Source organism: Copadichromis virginalis, linkage group LG20 (genome assembly GCF_057382275.1).
Source record: "Copadichromis virginalis isolate Kocher_CV1m ecotype Utaka linkage group LG20, C_Virginalis_male_GT1.1, whole genome shotgun sequence".
Classification (NCBI taxonomy): domain Eukaryota; kingdom Metazoa; phylum Chordata; class Actinopteri; order Cichliformes; family Cichlidae; genus Copadichromis; species Copadichromis virginalis.
In genome coordinates, this window is record NC_140637.1 from 29,732,418 (window position 1) to 29,753,695 (window position 21,278).

Sequence of the window (21,278 nt, forward strand, 5' to 3'; positions counted from 1 at the left end):
CAGTCTCATCTGTTCCAAACAATCCGTGACTAAGAATGAATGGTGACTCCATTTCTGCTCTGCTGTCCTGGGAGCAAGTCATGCACTGCACTTCCGTGATGGATAGGGAGGCAGTACAGGAGCAGAGTTTGAAGAGAAGATGGAAAAGAAGAGTTTTTTGGGAGGGGGGGGGGGGGTTTAAGATAAACGAAGACAAAGTAAAGTAGAAACAGCCCATTGCCCTGTGCTCTGATGGGACCAAGTCTCTGTATTGCCAGATGTGCCTCACAAGGCTGAGCAAAAAAGAGAAAGCAACACAAAGAGAAAAATCCCACCATCACCAGTAATGGAGAGGAAGCTATTTTGCAATTGTTACCAAGGTAACAGCCCTGGCTCTGACCTCAGGACCCCCCCCTTCATCTACCACCACCAATAATCCCTCCAACCTTCGAAACCTTGAGCAGTGCACGGTAAACAGCTGGCACCTCTGGGACTTCCTGCCACCTACACCTCCTTTTAAACATGTAGACACACACACTGGCGGCTCCTCTACACCCTATCCATTTTTAATGAGAGTTAGCCAGGCTGCCACGTCACTGGAATGAGGCACATCGATCATGAACACAATACCCATTCCAGTAGAGCGAATGAGGGTAAGCATGGGAGGAGTGTATCTGAGAGTGTGTGTCTGCTTGTGTGTGTGTTTATGTGTGTAATTGTATGTGTGTGAGTGAGACAGAGAAACAGTTTGAGCCAGCTTAATGACTAAAGCTCAAAAGCAGAGCAAATACTTGTAGCTGAAATAGATGAAAACATATGAAAAATACAGGCTTATGGGTCTTTTACTCTCACAGTGACCCCGCAGCCAGTTTTTCTTGTATTCAGGCTACCTACAAGGACATCTCAGCCGTTTTTGCCTGACAGGCCACCCTTTAATCTGCTTTAGTAATCCTGCCGAGACTCTTCCTTAGGACAGCAGCTATATCTCCTTGCTTCTGTTTCACCCTGTCCTCCTCCCACTGGTCTTCTTGTCCTCAACTCAGGAAAATCTGCCCACTGTACTCTCTAGGCAGAGCCATCTCCTCTAGCTCACTGACATCCACCCACGAGGATTCACATTCTATCAAGTTTGCATATGAAAAAAAAAAAAAGGTTCACCCATCCCCTCTGACTTCAACTTGTTTTATAGAAGTTTTTAAGACTGAATATGAGAATAATTCACTTCTTCTGCAGTCTTACACCGAGGTCGGTCAATGGTTCATGTTAATCATCAACATCCATCCTATATATGGCTGGACCTGATAATGGAGGTGAGGGGTTATGCATTATGGCTGTTCCAAGGATAATCAGGCATCAAGACCCTCACCAATTACACCCAGCGTGATTAAGGACAAAATGAGGGCATGCTCTTGGATGCTGGGGGTGGACAAGATCTGATCCTTTGGTGGCCTTGAGCTGAGTTGTGCAACGATACCACAACAGCTGGAAGCTTTGATGACAGCTTAAACCCAGCATTCCAAGAGCAGATGTGTTAAAGCTATTAGTTACAGCTACAGCTACATATGAATATAATAACGATGCATAATAATACTCCACATCTTGTGCATTAAAAAACAAATGAAACAAAAAAAAACCACTAAGAAGATACACTGTAGCTACACACGTGCTGTTCAGTTCTGAAAGGAACTGCTTTTAGAATGCTTGTTTGTTGGTTTTATTGTTACAAATGCTAGAGGGCTTTGTTACAATTCATTTGAGAGACACACATTTTGTGTAGGAATCCAGAATATTGATTTTTTTCCCCACTGTATAACATCTATTAAAAAGCCATCTACAGGATTAATGCAGAGAAGGTTCTGGATACAGGCATAAAAACAGGAAGGATTCAGTGGAAGATGTGGTACTATTTTGTATTAGTGTTTTTATGAAGGTCAGACCCTTTTATACTGGGTGGCTTTCAAACTAACTGGTTTTGAAGTAAACGCAATAACATTCAGAGTAGGTATTAGTCATTGATTTTAAAAAGCTAACCACAGTAGAAAAGACTCCAACAAAATGAAATGATACAGCATGCCTCATCTACAAGCAGCCATCTTCCATACTCCAGAAATGATTGGGTGTGAAATTGGTAGCTTTGAACCTTTTTTGTCACAGCCAGCGCTCTCAGTGAATCCACTTCCTTATTTATGTGTGTGTATTCACCTACTCAGAAAGAAAATGCTTGCACATACACATGCACTTATTTAACTATTGGAATTTGCCCATGCTCAGAGATTTGAGTGAACTAAAAACTCAAGACATTGCAGCACTACAAAGCTGGATTTAATAATAATAAAAAGATGGATAAAAAAAAGAGGGACTGGAATCCATACACAACAACAAAGATGGCCATGCTAACTTATTCTGAACTTAAACTAAGCCAAGGTGGATATCAAGACAATACTGTTACCTTTTTATATCAAACAGCATCAATATCTACCCCACATTAGGTCTTTAGCCCTCTCATGCCCCTCGGTCCTGGGGAGGCGTGGCCCTTGGCAGCTCATAAGTAGTAACAGATTGGCAGGAGACAAACTGCCAGGCAGGAAAAAAGGGAAGGAGCAGGTCAAGCGTGTGCCTACTGACCGCAGTTTGAACTCTGATGCTGAACGTCTATTATGTGTCAATGCTAACCCAGGAACAATAAGTACATAAGTAAAGTGGTAATAATACAGTTTAATGCTTTCCACCTAGCATCTCTTAACTTAGAATAACTGTTTGGGTGTTTGTTGTTTAGGAATACATCCGGATAATTCTCTTACCCAATTTAAATGCCATAAAAAAGGGACCCTTTTGGGTCCCTTTTTTGACTTAGACCATCCGAGGGTTAAATGATTAAATCCCTTTGGGAGGCGACTTATGGGGCGATCGTGGCTCAAGAGTTGGGAGTTCGCCTTGTAATCGGAAGGTTGCCGGTTTGAGCCCCGGCTCCAACAGTCTCGGTCGTTGTGTCCTTGGGCAAGACACTTCACCCGTTGCCTACTAGTGGTGGTCAGATGGCCCGGTGGCGCCAGTGTCCGGCAGCCTCGCCTCTGTCAGTGCGCCCCAGGGTGGCTGTGGCTACAATGTAGCTTGCCATCCCCAGTGTGTGAATGTGTGTGTGAATGGGTGGATGACTGGTTGTGTAAAGTGCTTTGGGGTCCTTAGGGACTAGGAAAAGCGCTATACAAATACAGGCCATTTACCATTTAGTGACAATAAGCATATACAGGTTGGTCTAATTATTCTAAAAAACATAATCCACCCCCTAAAAAACATGGACTTAGTATTAATTCAGCATTCAACAGACCACATACATAATACAGCTGTGCACGCATTGCATTGGATTTCTGCAGGCATCCCCTGGACTGACCGACAACTGTGTGTCTCAAAAGCAAAATGGGGCATTGGGCAATCGGACAGTGGAGGAGGGAGATGGGACTGCCTCCTTATCTTTGTTTATGTGTGTTTGTGAGTGTGTGTTTAGGTATTACAGGCTGGAGGACTAGAGGGAGGAGTCATAGGGGCCTGTGAGGCAGCGGAGAGAGAGCAAGTGTAGAAATAATGGAGTGAGGGAATCGACCAGTGAGGAGGACGAAAAATACAACCAGTCAATACAGCTGGGAGTGTATCAATTATGTATGGCTTCAATTCTCTTTTGGGGTAAAAAGAGGTGGGGAATTGGCTCGTTCCAAAAGCCTGTGTATTTTTCTACTGTTTATTTGTACCTCAACTGTGGCTTTGCATATATTGTAGATCACTGAAGCTCTCAATGTTAACAGCTTTCATGCCCTCAGCACTGTTAACTTGCACTGAAAAACTAAAAGCATTGACAGAAATCTGATTTTGTGCCTGTTAATAATCTTAGCAAAACACTAGCAAGGGAAAAATATGTTTATTTACTTGTGCATGACTTAACAACTTCACTTGATCACTTGAATCTTAAGCATTGCAAATGATACCAGCATGGCTGTTACTTCTTTCCACGTATCATTTGCACCTTTTTACACAAGATAAAGATGTTAGGACTGATATTGGTGATATTATGTTAAAGTCCCTTGCTCTTTTCCTGACCCTTTACTGTCTTTTTTCACTTATCTTCTCATCTCCTCCCTTATGTTTTTCCCTGCCTTGAACACACTCTTCCACGCTCCAGTGTTCCCTCTCCTTTGCAGCTCCCAGTCGAGGTGGCCTCTTTGCTCAGTAATTCAGTCAGGAGGCTAAAAGGAGGAAATTACATCCATGCTGCCTGACCACTTTGAACTCTCAGCCCCCCTCTACTATGCTTGCTCACTGGCAACTAGTTTAAAGGCCCACACTGACATTTAAGAAATGGGCACAGGGAGCTGTGAAAGCGCCAAAGAATATTTTTGAGTGTGCATGTGTGAGCGTGTGTACTCATGCAAAGACAGATATGACACTGAGAGTGATGACATGAGGAATTAAGTTTTTCTGCATTATATTGTAAATGAAGCCTGTTAATTAGAGGGTTTGCACTTAGAAAGCACATTTTTGACAAACTGTATTCATAAATGGCAACACTAAGCCACTAACCACTAAGAAACAGTGAGTCTTCACTGATACTAACAGTATAGGTTATCTGGAACAGCAGTCAAGTGAAGTAATAATATGATATGAAATTACCAGTGTATTAGAAAAACTTTAGTTAATTCAGGTAAAAAGGTTGATGTGAAAGATTCAGATCAAGTGTACTTAACCTGCAGCTGAGAGGAAAGTAATGCATATATAATAAACGTCTTTCTATGAGTGATACTTACATCAACATTAACAAATGTTTTTTTGTGAATCCTACATTTAATCCTACACTTGCATCTTTCCAGGTCAGCCTTAATGATTAAAAGTCACAATGTCTTTTTGCAAAGCTTCAGCCATTATTAATGCAATTTCTTGCCTTTCACTCTACCTGCTTTGCGTTATTTTTACCCACCTGTCTGGACTGCTCATCTATGTCACATTTATTTTATATTGGTCGCTTCACTGTACCTCTTTGTCTTTCGATCCATCTCTGGCCTGTCTGTCCAAGTCCAACTTGTGTGAGTGCCTCTCAGTAGGGTGCCAGATTGTCAATGCAGCCAGTAATGAGGTGTATGCTTCAGTCAGCATGTGAGGAGTTAATAAGGAAGCAGCAGAGGCCATCACACATCAACAACCATGAGTGTGTCTGTGTATGTGTGTGTGTGTGCATGTGTGCGCATATGGGGAGGGTGTGAAGGCAACAGAGCCTCCTTGGCACACTTACGGCTGTCTGTCGACCGACGGGGGTATTGATTTGGAGGGGAAAAAGCAGACAGAAATGAATTCTGATCCACAGAGGTACTCCACAGTGCATGTCTGAGTGTGTTAGATTTTGTGTGCGTGTGTGCCTCTGTGTGCAAGAGTGTGTGTGTGTCTATGCGTGCATGCATGTGAGCATGTTTGTTCTCTTTGTCTCAGCATTTCTCCCAGTGTACATGATGTACATACAAATGAAGGGTTTGGTTACACCCCACTGCTCTCTGGGCTGTTGCTTGTGCACAAGGGTAAGCTTCTGTGCATGTGGGTCTGTGTGCGTTTGTACCCAAATTAGGGTGGGAGGCATTGATAACTAGGCTCAGGTGGTAAAGAATAGCAACCCCAGCCAATGTTTGTGTATGCGTGTGTGTGTATAGCTTTGTCGTATAGGTATCTTTATCTAGATGCATGCATGCACATATGGATTGTGTATTTATTTGCATTTGTAAAACGCACGCTAAAACACTCCTCAGCTGGAGTTCATATGTTGAAGTATTATTGAGGCTGGAAGACTTTCTTAGGACCTGTAATAGTGCTTGTGATTGAATTCAATTTGAGTCTATAAGGAAAATACAGACACAAAGGTTTCGGGCGAAAGACGCGTCTGCAGTTGAGTGAAAATCATCAGCTTTGCTTATAAAGAAACTCTGGTGCGAAGGAGAAAGAAAGCAGTGAGTGATCTTCGTTGGTGCGTCTGAAAGTGCCTGGGTGTTTTTGTTTGGCAGAAGAGGAAAGAAAGAAAAAAATCAACATAATGAGACCAAACTGCTTTTGTGTCTCACTCTCTTCGTCTTTCTTCTCTCTCTACCCTCTGTCTCCTTCTCCCTCCCATCCCTCGATTCTTAGACAGCTGCTTCTGTGCAACCAAAATTAACTGCTCCCCAGCTGCTTTTGGAAAGTGTGAAATAAATAAACGTTTTGCCTCCGAGGTATAGTGTTTTTGGTTACACATATAAAGTTTAAACAGCTCAGGGTGCCGCCTAAATTCAGTGTGTAAGTAACAAAATTTGCGATTCAATTTAGTTACCAATTTTAGTTGTAGTACTTTTTTTTCCCCTACTCAAAATCCCCTACGACTGCCACTATATGATCTTATCTTTTACCAATATGTGATCTTTGTGGCTACAAATATCCGATTTACAAGTCACCAAAAAGAGTAATATTTCAACAGGCTGTCAGCAGGCATACTGTTTAAATCACTAGTCTTATCTTGCCTGTTCTCTTTCTAATATTTCTCCTCAAATATTGCCTTACAGATAGGGAACCCTTCCCTGCACATTCATCTACTTTCTTTAACAAAATGTATGTCTGCACATGTCTGAGCAGTCAGAGAAATAGTCATCTGTTTTTGTGTATATTAAGATGTGCGTGTTACAGAAAGTTATTTCTTTAATATTTGCTACATAAGTTCTTCTGTGAGGGGTATAATTTACAATTCCCATTTCCAGGCCCACCCATCTAAAGTTCTTCAAGGTGGATTTAAAGATGAATACGAGTAAATAAAAATAGTACACATTTGTAAGTTTTATGTTATATTTACTGATTTTCATGCATATAATGCTGTTCTTCTGTCCAATAATAGTCTGAAATAGGGTACCAGTCTTCTTTTAACATCAAAAAACACCCTAACTGTCACACATAAATACACATATCCCAACGTAAACCCACACTGTACAATACTGCATCCATCACTGGTGCTCAGGCTGACAGTTTTGTCAAAGTGAGCCGCAGGGGTTAGGAGAATGGCAGTGCGGGATTGAGTTCTCCCATCGGACGCTGTTCTGACAGGAGAGGGGGAAAAAGGAGAAGAGAAAAGGATGAATGAAGGAGGAAAAATTTGAGAATGTGTTACACAACCTTAGCAAACAGAAGGAAAGAAAGAGAAGAAAGGGTTGAGCTGCCATGGCTAACCCATCAAAAAAAAAGACACTCTCCTGCTGTAGCCTGTTTACTAAGACTGGCCTTGTGAAGGACAGACAAAGAGCATATTGCAGGCCTGGCAGCATGGCCACATCACTCAGTAAAAGACACACACACAAAGGACCTCCTGAGCTACTATGCCAAACTGTGGTAAATTAACTTAACCCAAACAGCAACACATGTACTCATTGACAAATGAATGTAAATGCATTCACATGTGTGCACATACACACTTCTTCACCCCTTACAAAGCAGCTGGCAGTGTTGAAAAAAAAAAGGGAAAAAAAAAAAAAGAGTATCTCCCTTCCTCAAGTAATAAAGCTCAGTCTACAGAGTCAGCCGGAGACCTCTATATAAGCACCTTTAAAACAGTGCAGGGGACAGCCTGCTGTTATCCAGTCATGTGTGGGCTCACTTTCAAAAACCATGTACAATACACTACACTTTGAGAATACTAAGAAAAAAGGCAACCAAGAGATGTTAAAAAAAACCAAACAAAAAATGCGAAAAAGCGGGAGTACGCAAGACTTCCAGACATTGCCTTCCCCAATTATAGACCAAACAATGCAACCACATTCACTTTACTCTTTGCCTGGTTCCTGACAAACCCTGTTGTGATTCCTTCAACTGGCACTCCTGTTTCTCCCTGACACTCTCTAGGCTCTAATTAGGCTTGTAAATAATTATTGCAATTAAAGCCTACAATTAGGAGGACTGAAGCACTGCCATTAGTTTCACAATAAATGTCATGAGCATTCTGCATAGGCGCAGGGAGGAAACAGACAAATGCTGTGCCATTATAGAGGCAGTCAGACAGTGAGAGTGAAAGAGACAGAAAGGGTGGGGGGGGGGGTTGTATGAAGACAGTTGACATACTCACAGCTCTTAATTACAGAGCTGATTATTCTGGCAGGATTGGTGCTGGACTGTTACTTTAGCTCACATTCTCCAAAGTGACAAAGTGTGCAGGCACATATGCACTCATGAGTTAAAAAACAAAAATCCCCAGACACAAATTCAAAAAGGTGGATCCTCTGAAATGGAAGCACAGTGAGACAAAAATAAACAGAAACAACAAAGAAACAGAAGCAACTTAGGACTGAAATAGGAGGTTAATCAGAGATAAACAGTATTTTTATAAATGATAAGGGGCTTTCAACAAGCTCAAGAATAAGTGTGCTACTCAAGGTTACCTTTAGTGAGGACTTTCTGCCTTCGACTGGCCTCATCTTTTGAATGTTTATTTCTAAATATTTGTAATTAGCTTCCTTTGTAAAACACTAATTTACTCTCCTCCTCAAATATGTGTTTGTCTGTTTGAAAAATTTTGCAAGATTTCCTCACAATCAGCACCAAAGTGTAAGTACAGATTCTACACATAGAGAACAGGTTCAACTGATTTTTTAAAAAACGTTTTGGTCTGGGCTATTATGGAAGCAGCAGTTGACTGCAGAGAAGCAGAAGCAGAGATGTCAGAGTCTCTAAGGATGAGGTACCCTTATTACCTCATATTATGTTACAGGGCCAGTGAATGTCGCCAGCAGAGGAGTTGGGGTGGGAGACAGCCACGAGGTTTAAACTGGCACTGAGAGATGTGCAGACATGCATGATCACAAAGCAATACACAGCCCTGACATAGGTATGCACATGTGTCTAGAAATGTACTCATTTGCAGAGCATTTCGCCTATTTCACCTTAAACAGAGATCAAGCTACACGGTACTGTATATTTCTTTATACTGACCTCCACTGACACAGCAGGAGCTAAGATGTGAGGGTGGGAGAGGGGAAAATGAGAGGGAGTGCAGGCTGGGGTGCACTGGTGTGCTTCTATTAATTAACAGCTTGATGGGGGCTGACAGGACGTGTGCTGCTATCAAATAATGAGGTTAGGATTGGCCAATGGTTCCAGGGCACAAAACCTGATTAACACTAATCCTAGCTTAAGTCAATTAACAATGCCTGCTCAGGGACTAATGCAAATGAGGGGCCTTTGTTAGGTGAGCTAGTGCAAACGGAGAAAACATGGCTTGACATTCAGACGTGTAAAACATCTCTAGATCATAGTAAAAAGGGTGACAAACATAAAAAGTCATAATGAGAAAGAAATAGCTGACTTATGTAACGGTGTCTCTAGAGCAGGGTGATATGATCAAAAATATTTATCACGATATACATTAGAAAATTTGCGATAACGACATAACTGACTATATAACTGACACTAGACAAAATACTTTACAACTCCACAACTTTATTAGTGCAAAAAAACCCCCCAAAAACCATCAATGTATTTTCACTTAAACAAGCAGCTGTTTTTTATGTGCATTAAAGTTATATAAAAATTTTACGGTGCAAATGCAAATTCCTTGCTGACAGTTTAACCAAAAGGCATTTCCAGTGGAAATTGGCCGACATATCCTCAGCATAACCATGTATAATACCCACAAAACTTAAAAACAGGTTATACACACACAATGCGGAAATATTAATCAAGTGGTGCGGCTTCGTAGCTTAGTAAAGTCGTACTAAACCATTTGACAGATTTTCGAGCGCCGTGTACGACATAAAATCGTTTCGAGGTCAGTAAACACAACCAGAATTCATACATAAGGCGCACGGGATTATAAGGGGCACTGTCGATTTTCAGAAAAATCAGAGGACTGATTTTAAGTGTGCCTTATTCTCCAAAAAACACGATGATAATAACGACGGCCCGCTAGCATGCTCTACCAAAAATAGTGCTTTGTTGTGTAGCTGACGGACGAAAGCTAAACCAGTTCCACACCACTGAAGTTGCAGCATTTTTACAAACCAATTCTGGTTCATCCGTTTCATTCAACGATCCGCTTTCGCCCTTCTCATTCTCTGTCGCCGCCATGCTTTTTCCGCCATGTTTGCATGAAAACAAAGGCACTGCGCGTGCGCGTTTTACCCATATTCTATTGCTATATTTCATTTTCTTATCGTTGCCCAACATTATACCGGTATTACCGTGAACGGTGTGATATGGCCCAGCCCTAGACGTCTCTTCAGTCTGATGCAGTCAGTCAACCCTTAGACCTCATACAAGCTTTGACCAAAAAATTTAATAACATTGCATACAGATTAAACAATAAAAGAAACGTCTATTAAACCAAACATGTGAATGTGTGTCAACACGCATGCATGTAACGTTTAGAAAAGGGGAAATGAAATAAGGGAACATCAAATATTCTTTGAAAAGGTAGTTTAAGCCAAAACACTTTCTTTTTACTTGCAGTGTCATGAAGATAACAAATCATCACATGTACTTATCTATTTCAATAGTAGCTTAAATTAAAATTTCCACTTGACTCAGCACTGCCTGGTCAACCATCATGCCTGGTCTGTTCTATGTGCTGCAGGCACTGCTGAAACTATGTCTAAATTGGTCCCAAGTATCTTTTTCTCCATTAGGTTCTGTAATATTAAAGTTCACATCAGTCAACATATAGGCAGATCCCAATATAGAGCCCAATACAGCTATGTGCCAGTCAGGCTCCAATTAAATGACTTAATTGGTTTTTACAGTCTCGATCACAGGATAGCAGGTGAAAATCAGCCTGGTTTACAGTGACACTCAGTAATTATGATTAATGTGCAAACTAATACACATGATAAATAATAAACGTGCAAGAAAGGTAGCGAAAGTGCTAATTTAAGGCAGCTATAACTAAATCTAATAACTTGTGGTCAGATTATTTTAAAAGGAAACGAAATCAACACATGCATGCAACAGACACATATATGGATACACAACAAAGCTTCTGATCGAGGGAGTTTGACAAGTGGAGAGACAGTGTTGAAACTAGTTTCTTCAGAATGAAAAGCTAAATGGCATCATCAATAATATTGGATGTCTGTATTGACAGGGGAATTTATCCTAATTTGTCCAGGTGTCAATATCAAGTGAAGCTGTCAGGGAAGCAGCTAAGAATCTAAGCTCAAGCTTCTAAGCTACAGCTCCAGGCCCCTGTTCAAACCATGGAGCACCTGGGTAAGTAAGCAGTCATGCAATTAATTTGCTGGCCCTCACTCCAATGGCTGCCAAACTGACCCCGCTGTTGTGCTTACATCCCAGATAAAACATGGTGGCCAATCCATCAAGGCCAGTGTCTGTTGTCTAACTGACAGCACGACGTCCCAGAGATGTCTGGTGAAAAACAGACACCTGTAAGCTAAATCCTCCCTCATCATCCTTAAGGGTGTGATCAAATGTAGATATGTAGTCTATATGATGGCCCATGAGATGACAGTTTACAAACCATTTGTTCATGCCCATCTTCTTCATTGTTGTCAAACATATAAAGGACCTGTTGTTTTTTGTCAGTTGTTTATAGAAAACAGTCCTCATTTAATCTCAGTTGAAGTCAAGTTAGGTACAATAGATCCTAAAAAAACCAACTTATATTCATGCAGCTCAATAGCCAGTTACATACAACTTGGGAATTAGGCAACATTCAGGAACATTTGAGGGAAATCTATTCTTACAGTCTGTGGGATTTGGAAATGAGTTGCACATTCAGGGGTAGCAGAGGAAAATATTCAGCATTCTGCTTTCTGAAAGTGAACTGTGTTCAAATGGGACTGAGGAAAGACTCGGGGAGTGAGATGGCTGCAGAACTTTATAGCAATGATAACTGAATTCAGCATAACAGCAGATTTATATTCCCAAAAGCAACTTCATCATTGTCCTCTGTGCTGTAATGGTATACGGTTAAGTTATTGGGACTCTTTATCTGAAAGTCATAGATAGACAGATTGGTGAGGGGAAAAAAAAACAATTTAAGGTCAAGAGTCAAACGCCTGAATCATCTTCGTGCAGCTGTGTGCTAGCTAGACTGCCCTGGGGCAAACACGGGGTCAAGGGACCATGTGCAAGGCAGCACTTGCTGAGGTAGATGCCAGAATCCCTTTTTGTTACCCCCTCCTGACAAAATGAGAAGGGAGAAAGATGGTGTGGAAAGAAGCTCAGTAAAGTGCTAATATCTCATGTTGCTTTTGGTCTGTATTAATTTTTTGGTTTGAACTTTTGCTTCCTGACGAGAACATTTGGGGAAACATACAAACACACACCCACTCACTCTCACCAAGTCACGAAAAACAAAAAAACCCAACAGGAAAGTCCAGATATGTACCTAAATGATAATGCTGGTTTATTTCAAGATTTATTATCGAATGCGCTCTTTGTACTCACCACCTGTGTTGTAGAGACTTAGGGAAACAAAGAGCGTGTTGAGCTGGGCTAGAAGCATTCGCTGCCGTGTTTCATAATTTTTTTTTTCATGAATAATTTTTAATATATGTGTTTGAGTCTGCAAAAAGCGAGACACAACAAATCTAGGAAACAAAAGGCTTTCTGGCAAAATCGCTGCTAGTCGCTTTCTCTAAATTTGCAGAAGCTAGATCTATAGTAGAGCAAACGCGGATTGCTTGTTATTAGCTACAGTGTGTTCCATGTCACACGTGTGTGCTACATGCACCGAAGTCTTCTTTAATAATGAGCCAGTAGCATGTCAGCTAATCTCAGCTTGGATGAGAAGTGAATGAATCCTATTTACTCCTGTCGTTATAACCACTGAACCCATTTCCACCTAATCTAACCACACCAGCCAAACAAAGGTTCAAGGGAAGTAGGGGAAACAGAAAAATCTAGGGGGGAGGAAATGGGGGAGGTTGGTGTTAGAACAGGTTGCGAGCAGACCTCCTACAAAAAAAAAAGGTTTAAAAAAAGAAAGAATTCATGCATGGATTTCAAATTTCACAGCTGAGTACCTGGAGGAAATTGCCAGGCCTGGAAAAGAGGTCTTCTTTTCTTTTTGATAATCTGTGAGCTGTAATGTTGCTGTTCCATATATGAAGCTGGCTAAGGGAGGAAGGATGGAATACAAGGATTGGAGGCTGAGGGGGTTTAATGTTTGCTAAAGAGCCAAGAGTGTATTGGAGAGTGACAGCAGCACATGGCTGAACGCCTCTATAGGGGGAGGACTGTGTGTCTGTCCATGAAAGACGAGTCTGTTTTACAAGCCAGCTCAGTATCCCTCAGTTGGTCATGCTAGCAGGAATTTCACACTTATCCTTATAAAGAGCTAGCAATTAGAGGGACACTATTTCACTGGAAACACTAAGTCTTTTAAGGTCTATTATGCACCATTGTACACCATAGCCATAAAACATTACAAAAACCATTGAGCTCCATTACAAAGTCAACACCTGCCTCCTTTCTTGGGATTAATTACAGCAAGATAAAAAAGTAACCACTTCAGTTTTTTGTGTGAGGATTTCTCTGAGTTTCCTTTTTTTTAAAAAAAAAACGGTATTTTCAAAAACCTTTTTTCAGACAGAACTAAAGCCACGCCACAGGTATCACTTCAAAACCCTTTCAGATGATAAATCTTGATTATTCCCCATGAATAATACATTATAGCCTGGCTGCTGACCAAAGCAACTGAAATAATACAGTCACTGATTCTCAACCATGTGTGATGAGTGCTTGCCCCGAGTGCCAACAGACAGAGCAGCACAAAACACCACAAAAGACATGAAAGGGAGTCATACAAATGTTGATAATCTAGGCCCTATAAGACCCCATCAGTACTGGAGTAGCTGTCACCATTTATCCCAGTATGCTGCATTCTGTTGATAAACTAACAACAAAAAGAAACAAAGGCTGCTTTGGGTCTTCTGTGGGCCACAGTGGCATGTGTGCTTGAATGTTCTCCCATATGTCTAAACTCCTCAAAAGCAGCACACTACACAAAAACTACACACGTACATACTCAAACACAAACCTGCCCTCTGTGGTTAAAAAAAAAAGAAAAAAAAGAAAGGGGTGTGTTTGCATTCTCAAGAAAACAAAGCCTGATAAAAGAAACTCTGGAAGTATACTGGAAAAAAGGAGACGTTAGTAATGACAGAAAGACAGAAAAGCTCTTTCCACACATATACTGAAGCCTTGAACCTTTCTAGACATCACCCACAGGAGGTGCACGTTAGAATGCAAATGAATCAGTTGAATCAGGCATAAAAGGGTCTTTACCCTGTCGGCTCCCCAGTACAAAGTCCATATGATATCTGGCTGAACCATGTGAGAACTCCAGAGAGTATTTAACTTTCTGGAGATTCTCTCATGTGCCCTGCCACCTGCATGCTTTGCCCAGGTGCCACCCCTGATGAAAACCAGGCAGAATGTCTGCAGTAATGAAAATGCATCTGACATGAAGCGCTACATGCGATGCTGAATGGCAGCCAAATCTCTTGATAATGTCCACAGTTTGTCTATCATCAAAAATCCATAAGTAATTTTTTTTTTTTTACTTAAAAGCCAACAAAGTGACCACCTTACACATGTTTAAGTCTCTATACACTGGCTTCCAATATGTTTAATAATTCATTTAAGATTTTAATAAGCCACCATATATTGTACTGCATGCTAGCCATAGAATCCTAGGCAGAGGATCTTTTATCTGTTGTAAAGGTGAAAACAAGAGGGGACAGTGTTTCATGGTCTGAGCTCCATTGCAGCTCTTCTGGAATGAAGATATTAGGTCAGCTAAGCCATTGTGCTGCCTCATTAAATAATAATAAAAATATGAATAATAATAACAATAACAACAACTATGAGGATTAGCCAGATGGCAGATACTGAATTTCCAAAACCAGTGGCTTAGCTCTACTGCAGCTGCCATTCATACTGTACATGAATACTTTATCAATCTAATTGCAGAATCTGGAGAGACTGTTATAATACTGGAGTATTTTTTGATGCATGTAAAGTGGCTGCTAGTATTAATATTAAAGAATAACCTTTGAAGATAATACGTGGTGCATAACCATGTGTGCTTTGTAAATGTAGAGGAAGATGTGGTACTCACTTCGAAGCCTAACGCTTTTGATACAATTTATGCAGAGGTGCTGCAGGAATGTAAGACATATGACACATCGAGACAGAAAAGACTGTCTAGGCAGCAGCTCACTCGAATCTCCCAAAACAGCAATGACAGCAGAAACCCCAAATTTTTGGATTATTGGTATAAATATAGAAACAGTTGCGCAGACAATTCGCATAACATGACTCAAACATGTGATCTGGCAGAAATCCATACAACGGATCTGCCGAATCACGGGATACACAAGGACATTTGTAATGCACAAACTTCAAAGTCAGTCCTAATAAAATTAAACGATTTTATTTGATTAAACCAGCATGTCTTGTGATTATTCAAAAGAGGCACCATAGTGCATATACACAGATAAATCTTGAGATGAAAACCTGCTGTTATGTATTTCAGGACTGTCAGTAATGATACAATACCCCTACAGGAGGGCAAACACACACACACACACACACACACTGCTCAGGGAGTAGAGAAAGCCAGTGAGCCAGGTCTTTTCATCAGTTCCACTGCACTGCCTCGCATTGGGCCAATCTCACCACATCATTAATATGGTGAATGCTATTGTCATTGCATCTACAAAACAAAAGCACAGTTTAACATGGCAGGACGATGGATCAAATATGAAAAAGGGAGTTATTAAATATGTTTGGAGGTGAGTCAGTGATGGTGTCTTGTGTGAGAATGTGAGAAAGAAACAAATGAAACAAGAGAAAAGAAAAAGTTTGCTAAAATATTACACGAGGAAGGTTGTGTGCAAGTCAGACTGAAGATTCACATGCAATAGGCTATAGGTAATGAAGTCTCCATCAGCCTTATGGACTTGCCATTACAATATTGAGAGATTGGTGTTTTCATGTATGTGCAGTTCCAGTGTTTTTATAACAGTGTACACATGATAAGGAGAACCAGTGCATTGTGACTAAATGTATGTAAATGAATACTAAGGGAAGCATGTGTTTTGTTTGTGTGACTGTGTGTGCATCCCCGTGGGTGCCTGTCTGCATGTTTGTATTCACAGAGGCGTTGCACATCCCACAATTCTTAGCCACAACACAGAGTGTTGTGTGTGAGGGTGTGAGGACAGGAGAGAGAGAGAATTCTGGAGCATGGCCTTGCTGAGCAAATTTTACTCTTGCTCTCCCAATTTCTGTCTGTCTCCCCCTTAATGTCTGTCTCTCTCTTGCTCTCTCTGTTCCCTCTATTTCCCACTGTGCCAAACACAGAGGACTTCTTTGTTATTCAGAGTAGGAAATGCAACTGGAGCCAAATCTGCCTTGGTTTCCGTTTGATATCATCCCTCCTTTGTTCCTGCCGTCTCCCATCGCCATGTGCTTGGCCTTAGATGGCATTAGTCAGACACATGGGAACAAGTAGAGCTTAGACAAGATATAGCTCGTGATGTCCTGGATGTGTGACTACAAGTGTAGCTCGAGGTGATATTTAAGCTTATGATGAGATAAAGGTCAAACTGGGCAAGACAAAATACATGCAAATTTGAATTCCAGGCATACTCCGGAAAACTCAAAAATATATTTGGATCACAGCTTTGCAAGAAAGGTCTTCATACGAAAAAATATGAGGATAATTTTGAGCACAGTACACTGCTGTGAAAAATGAGCTCATGGCTAAGCTGATACCAGTCTATGCATTCAGCTGGTATTTCCCATATAAGACATGCCACTCAAGCTGCTTTAGCCTGTCCAGAGTTGCTGCACACCTGCAAGCTGCTTTGCAACCCACTTTCAAAAAAACTCCTTTACATGGTATATGACTTAATGGTCATATTTATTGTCATTGGTATCAGCTCTGTTCTTGTTGCTGATCTCAGTGTTTTTTTACTTTCCATATATGCACAAGGATGAGTGGGGATGTCCTAGAACAAGCAAATACCAAAATGCAACCAAATATATATTACTGCAGATGAACATAACGTTCCTTTGCCACTGATTGAACTGTTTCCAACTGAAAGGGCCATATGGGTCACATGCACAACCTCTCTACAGACACTGTCAGATATGGTAAATGGCCTGTATTTGTATAGCGCTTTACTAGTCCCTAAGGACCTCAAAGCGCTTTACACATCCAGTCATCCACACATTCACACACTGGTGATGGCAAGTTACATTGTAGCCACAGCCACCCTGGGGCGCACTGACAGAGGCGAGGCTGCCGGACACTGGCGCCACCGGGCCCGTGGGCCACCACCAGTGGGCAACGGGTGAAGTGTCTTACCCAAGGACACAATGACTGAGACTGTCCAAGCCGGAGCTCGGCAACCTTCTGATTACAAGGCGAACTCCCAACTCTTGAGCCACGATATGACTATCAGGAGGTGTCTTTCAACATGCATGCCAACATCCCTGAAGCAATTGAGCATGTTTCAGTATGTGTGTGCGTGTCTGTCTCCTTCGATCCTCCCTAACCCCTAGAGAGGAAGACAGAAGAATCCCTGCACTGAATACTAATAATATTCACCACGATCACCTCTCATTCAGATGACTAGCAGTTATGAGCTCAACATCAAAAGCTTCTTTCATCTGCAGAATAAGTGAGAATAAAGGATTTAGTAAATATGGGAAAGAGACTTTAGAATCAGTGCAAACTCTTCTTTACTTGCTCAGTCCATTGCTTCAGAGTCATCAGTTCATTGTCCAATACCTGCATCTTATGTTTATGCATGAAATTTTTATATTTCATTTAATATCAATATACATGTTTTGTTTATATATACATATCTATGCAAACCTCCTCCAAACATAGAGATGTACAGTTATATCTTTTGATTAATATACTATATAAATACTTATAAAGAGGCTTGATAAACTGTATTATTGTGGGGTCTTTACCTAAGAATATAAAGCGCTTTTGAGGCGACTGCTGCTGTGATGTAGCGCTATATAAATAAAACTGAATTGAACTGAACTTAAATAGTATAATTTGGCCTTCAATGTACATTTAGATCCATAATTATTTTGACAATAATTGTAATTTTCACTCTGGATTTTAAATCAAACTGCCAATATTGGACTGAACTGAAGACTTGAAGCTTTAATTCAAGGGGTTTAACATGAGGACTGCATTAACCTTTAGTAATTATCAAAAAATTTATATATGGTCCTAATTTTCAGAGGCCTGCATATAATTGGACATGATTGGCCGTTTCCCTTAATATATCATGAGAAATTAACCAGATAAAAGACCTGGAGTCCTAAACACTGAACTTGCATTTGGTAGCTCTTCACAAGAAATCTCAGCACAAGCTGTCAATTCAACTGTACAACATCACCATTAGTATGAAAAAACAAAAGAAACCCTAAAGAAATAGCACAAACTTTAGGAAGGGCCAAATCAACACACTGGTACATTCTGAAAAAGAGAGAAGGCAGAGCAACACCAAAAAAAGCATGTAAAATGACTAAAGTTTTCCCTTTAAATACATGAAATAAAGACAAACTTGTACCAGGATGATGGTAGGAGAGTATTTAAAAAAGGTTAAAATTAAAGAACAGCTCACGATCCATAACGTAGTCTGTCAAACATAGTGGAGGCAGTGTTATGGCATGGGCATGTACGGCTGCCAGTGGAACCAGGAGACTAGTGTTTACTGATGATGTGACTGCTGATAGAAGTAGCAGGATAAATCCTGAAGTGTACAGGGCTATATTCTGAGCTCATATTCAGCTTAATACCGCAAAACTGATCAGACAGTGCAAATGGATGATGAGCCAAAGCATATTGCAAAAGCTACCCAAGAGTTTATCAAGGGAAAGAAACTGGATATTCTTCAGTGAAGGCATAACAGCACAACATTTGATGATCTGCATGGCTTCTAGAATTTAGGCAGCCACTGATTGCAAAAGATTTTCATTCAAAATATTTCTATTTAAAATAATGTTAGCTGTCTAATTAAATTTGGGGCTCTTAAATTGAGGGACTATGTATTGTTGTAATTCCTAAATAGTTATTGCAGTACTTGTTAAACTCCTTAACTCCTTAAATTAAAGCTTAAAGCCGGCACTCCAGTCACATCTTGATTGCTTTTAGAATCCAGAATGGTAGTGTGCAGAGGCAAAATTGTGAAAACTGTGTAAATGTCTGAATATTTGTGGCGATGACTTTAGCAAGCTTTAGCAAAAAAAGATAAACTAGAATTATAATCTTGGAATATTTTTTGCTCAAAGTACTGAGCTGTTACTGGTGAAGTGATCCGACTTTGGCTTTATTGTTATTCTCACATCAGGTAGGCAGCTAGAACTGTGCAACTTTTCAAGTGTTTGTTTTTATATATATAAAAAAAAAAAGAAAGTGTAAGTCATGTGCTGAAGGATAAAAAAAATAACGTAGTACTACATTTACGGCTCCGTTTTCCCGTCTCTGAATTGGACATCATTTCAAAATTACTCTTTTACACGTTATCCATCCACCATGGATTCAACCCATAAGCTAAAGCTGGGTGTGTTAAAAGAAGAGATAAGAGGAGAGGATGGCAATCTATCACCTCACACTGACAGCCTTGCACGTTGTCTCTCTCTAGGGCTGCTACGCTGCCACGCTCCCCTGCAGCTGCTCCTCTCCTCTTCTCCTCCTGTTGTCATCTCTTTTCCAAGACACCATGTTTTCCCCTCCTTTGCATCTCCTCCCTTCTACTCTGCCCTTGTGTCCCCTTTTACCCTTGTGTCCTCGCACTTCTTCTACCTGTTTAGTATGTCAGTTGCATTGATGGTTATCAGCTGCTGCCCACCCAGACTGCAGTGCTGTGTCACTTCATTAGAAGTGTGAAAAGATGACCTTGCACTCTGTCTCCATTTTTTTTTCCTTTACTCCTAAGTCGTACACTCCTCCAGCTGTCCCTTTTCCATCATCACTTTTTCTCCCATGCTTCAAGCAGCCAGTCAACCTGCCAGTCTCTGCCCTTCTTCTCCTTCATCCACTCTCATTGTACCTTATCTTTTCCTCATCTGTCTATTTCGTTTTCCCTGCCCTCATTGTTCTCCTTCATTATCAAATGCTGTCACAATGTCCCCTGCTGTGCCACCCTGGTTATTTATAGCTAACAGTAGGTGGTGGATTGCTGATGTTGAGAGGTGGGCCATCTTGCGCCCTGCTGGAGCTCACACATTCGCACAATATTCCTGACATTTCGAACATATGCATACAGAGACAAAGGCACATTAAAACCATCTCTTCTTATGTATGGACACTTGCGTCACATATTTTCAAGCATGCAGCTTTCAAATACCTACCTGTCTCTCAGACATGACGTAGAGGTAGTTGCGGTCAAGAGAGAAGGCCATATCCCTGAGGACAGGGCTCCCATCCTTGATAACCGAGATCGTTTCATACTGAACACCACCGTGAGGAGGCCCATCAACACGAATCTGACAAAAAACAGAACACAAACAGGTCAGATTTAGCTATTTATACCTCAGTGACAGCAGGAATAGTAAAACCAGATAAAAATGATTGACAGGAATGACAAACATGATTCATTTTTTTTGTTTTTGTTTTGAAAAACACTGAAATTATTTAGCTACTTGAAGTTTCAGTTGGAGGTGGAGATTCTCCTTGAGGATCGCTTCCACTAGAAAGAATGAATATGAATATGACATAAAAGCTTTTTTATAATTGCCAACAACTGTGCAACAAACCATAATATTTTCATAGTATGAGGTAATGTAAGTCCTCTATAAGTTCCTTGTAAGACGGGGTTATAAAAACTGTGCGGAATTATTTGTGGATATTATTAGACCTTTGTGAAACTTGAGCTGTGTTTTGGTTTTCTCTTTCCCTCAGTGAATGATGTATTTGCTCAGGAAAGCTTTGAACTTGAAGCTAAGACCACCTTACTGCAAAAGCAATGGAAAAGAATTTAAACGACTTATATTAGGCATCTGACCCAAATGGGCCAGTGCTAGCCTTCGTCATTCATTAGATCCCCTTGGCCAGACATAAACAGAACAGCAAATCTTGAGGAGCAGCATGGGTTGTCTAAACTTGAGTGGGGGTTTTCTGACGTTTCTGTGATGTCACATGTCACTAGGCCCTCCTCCAACCATGAAAGCTGATGGCTTTATCATCTGTCCATCCTTGCATGCCTCCATCCACCCAAATATTCATCTGTTTATTCAAACAATGACAGCACCAAAGAGCTGTC

At 40.8% G+C, this 21,278-nt stretch overlaps 1 protein-coding gene across 1 annotated transcript in view; it reads right to left on the reverse strand.

Moving 5' to 3' along the window:
• plxna2 (plexin A2) overlaps positions 1 to 21,278 on the reverse strand; it is a 161,691-nt gene that overhangs the window by 73,972 nt on the left and 66,441 nt on the right. Inside the window, exon 4 of the mRNA XM_085444847.1 lies at positions 20,368 to 20,502. Within this exon, the coding sequence (XP_085300973.1) occupies positions 20,368 to 20,502 (135 nt within the window). The remainder of the gene's footprint in view (positions 1 to 20,367; positions 20,503 to 21,278) is intronic.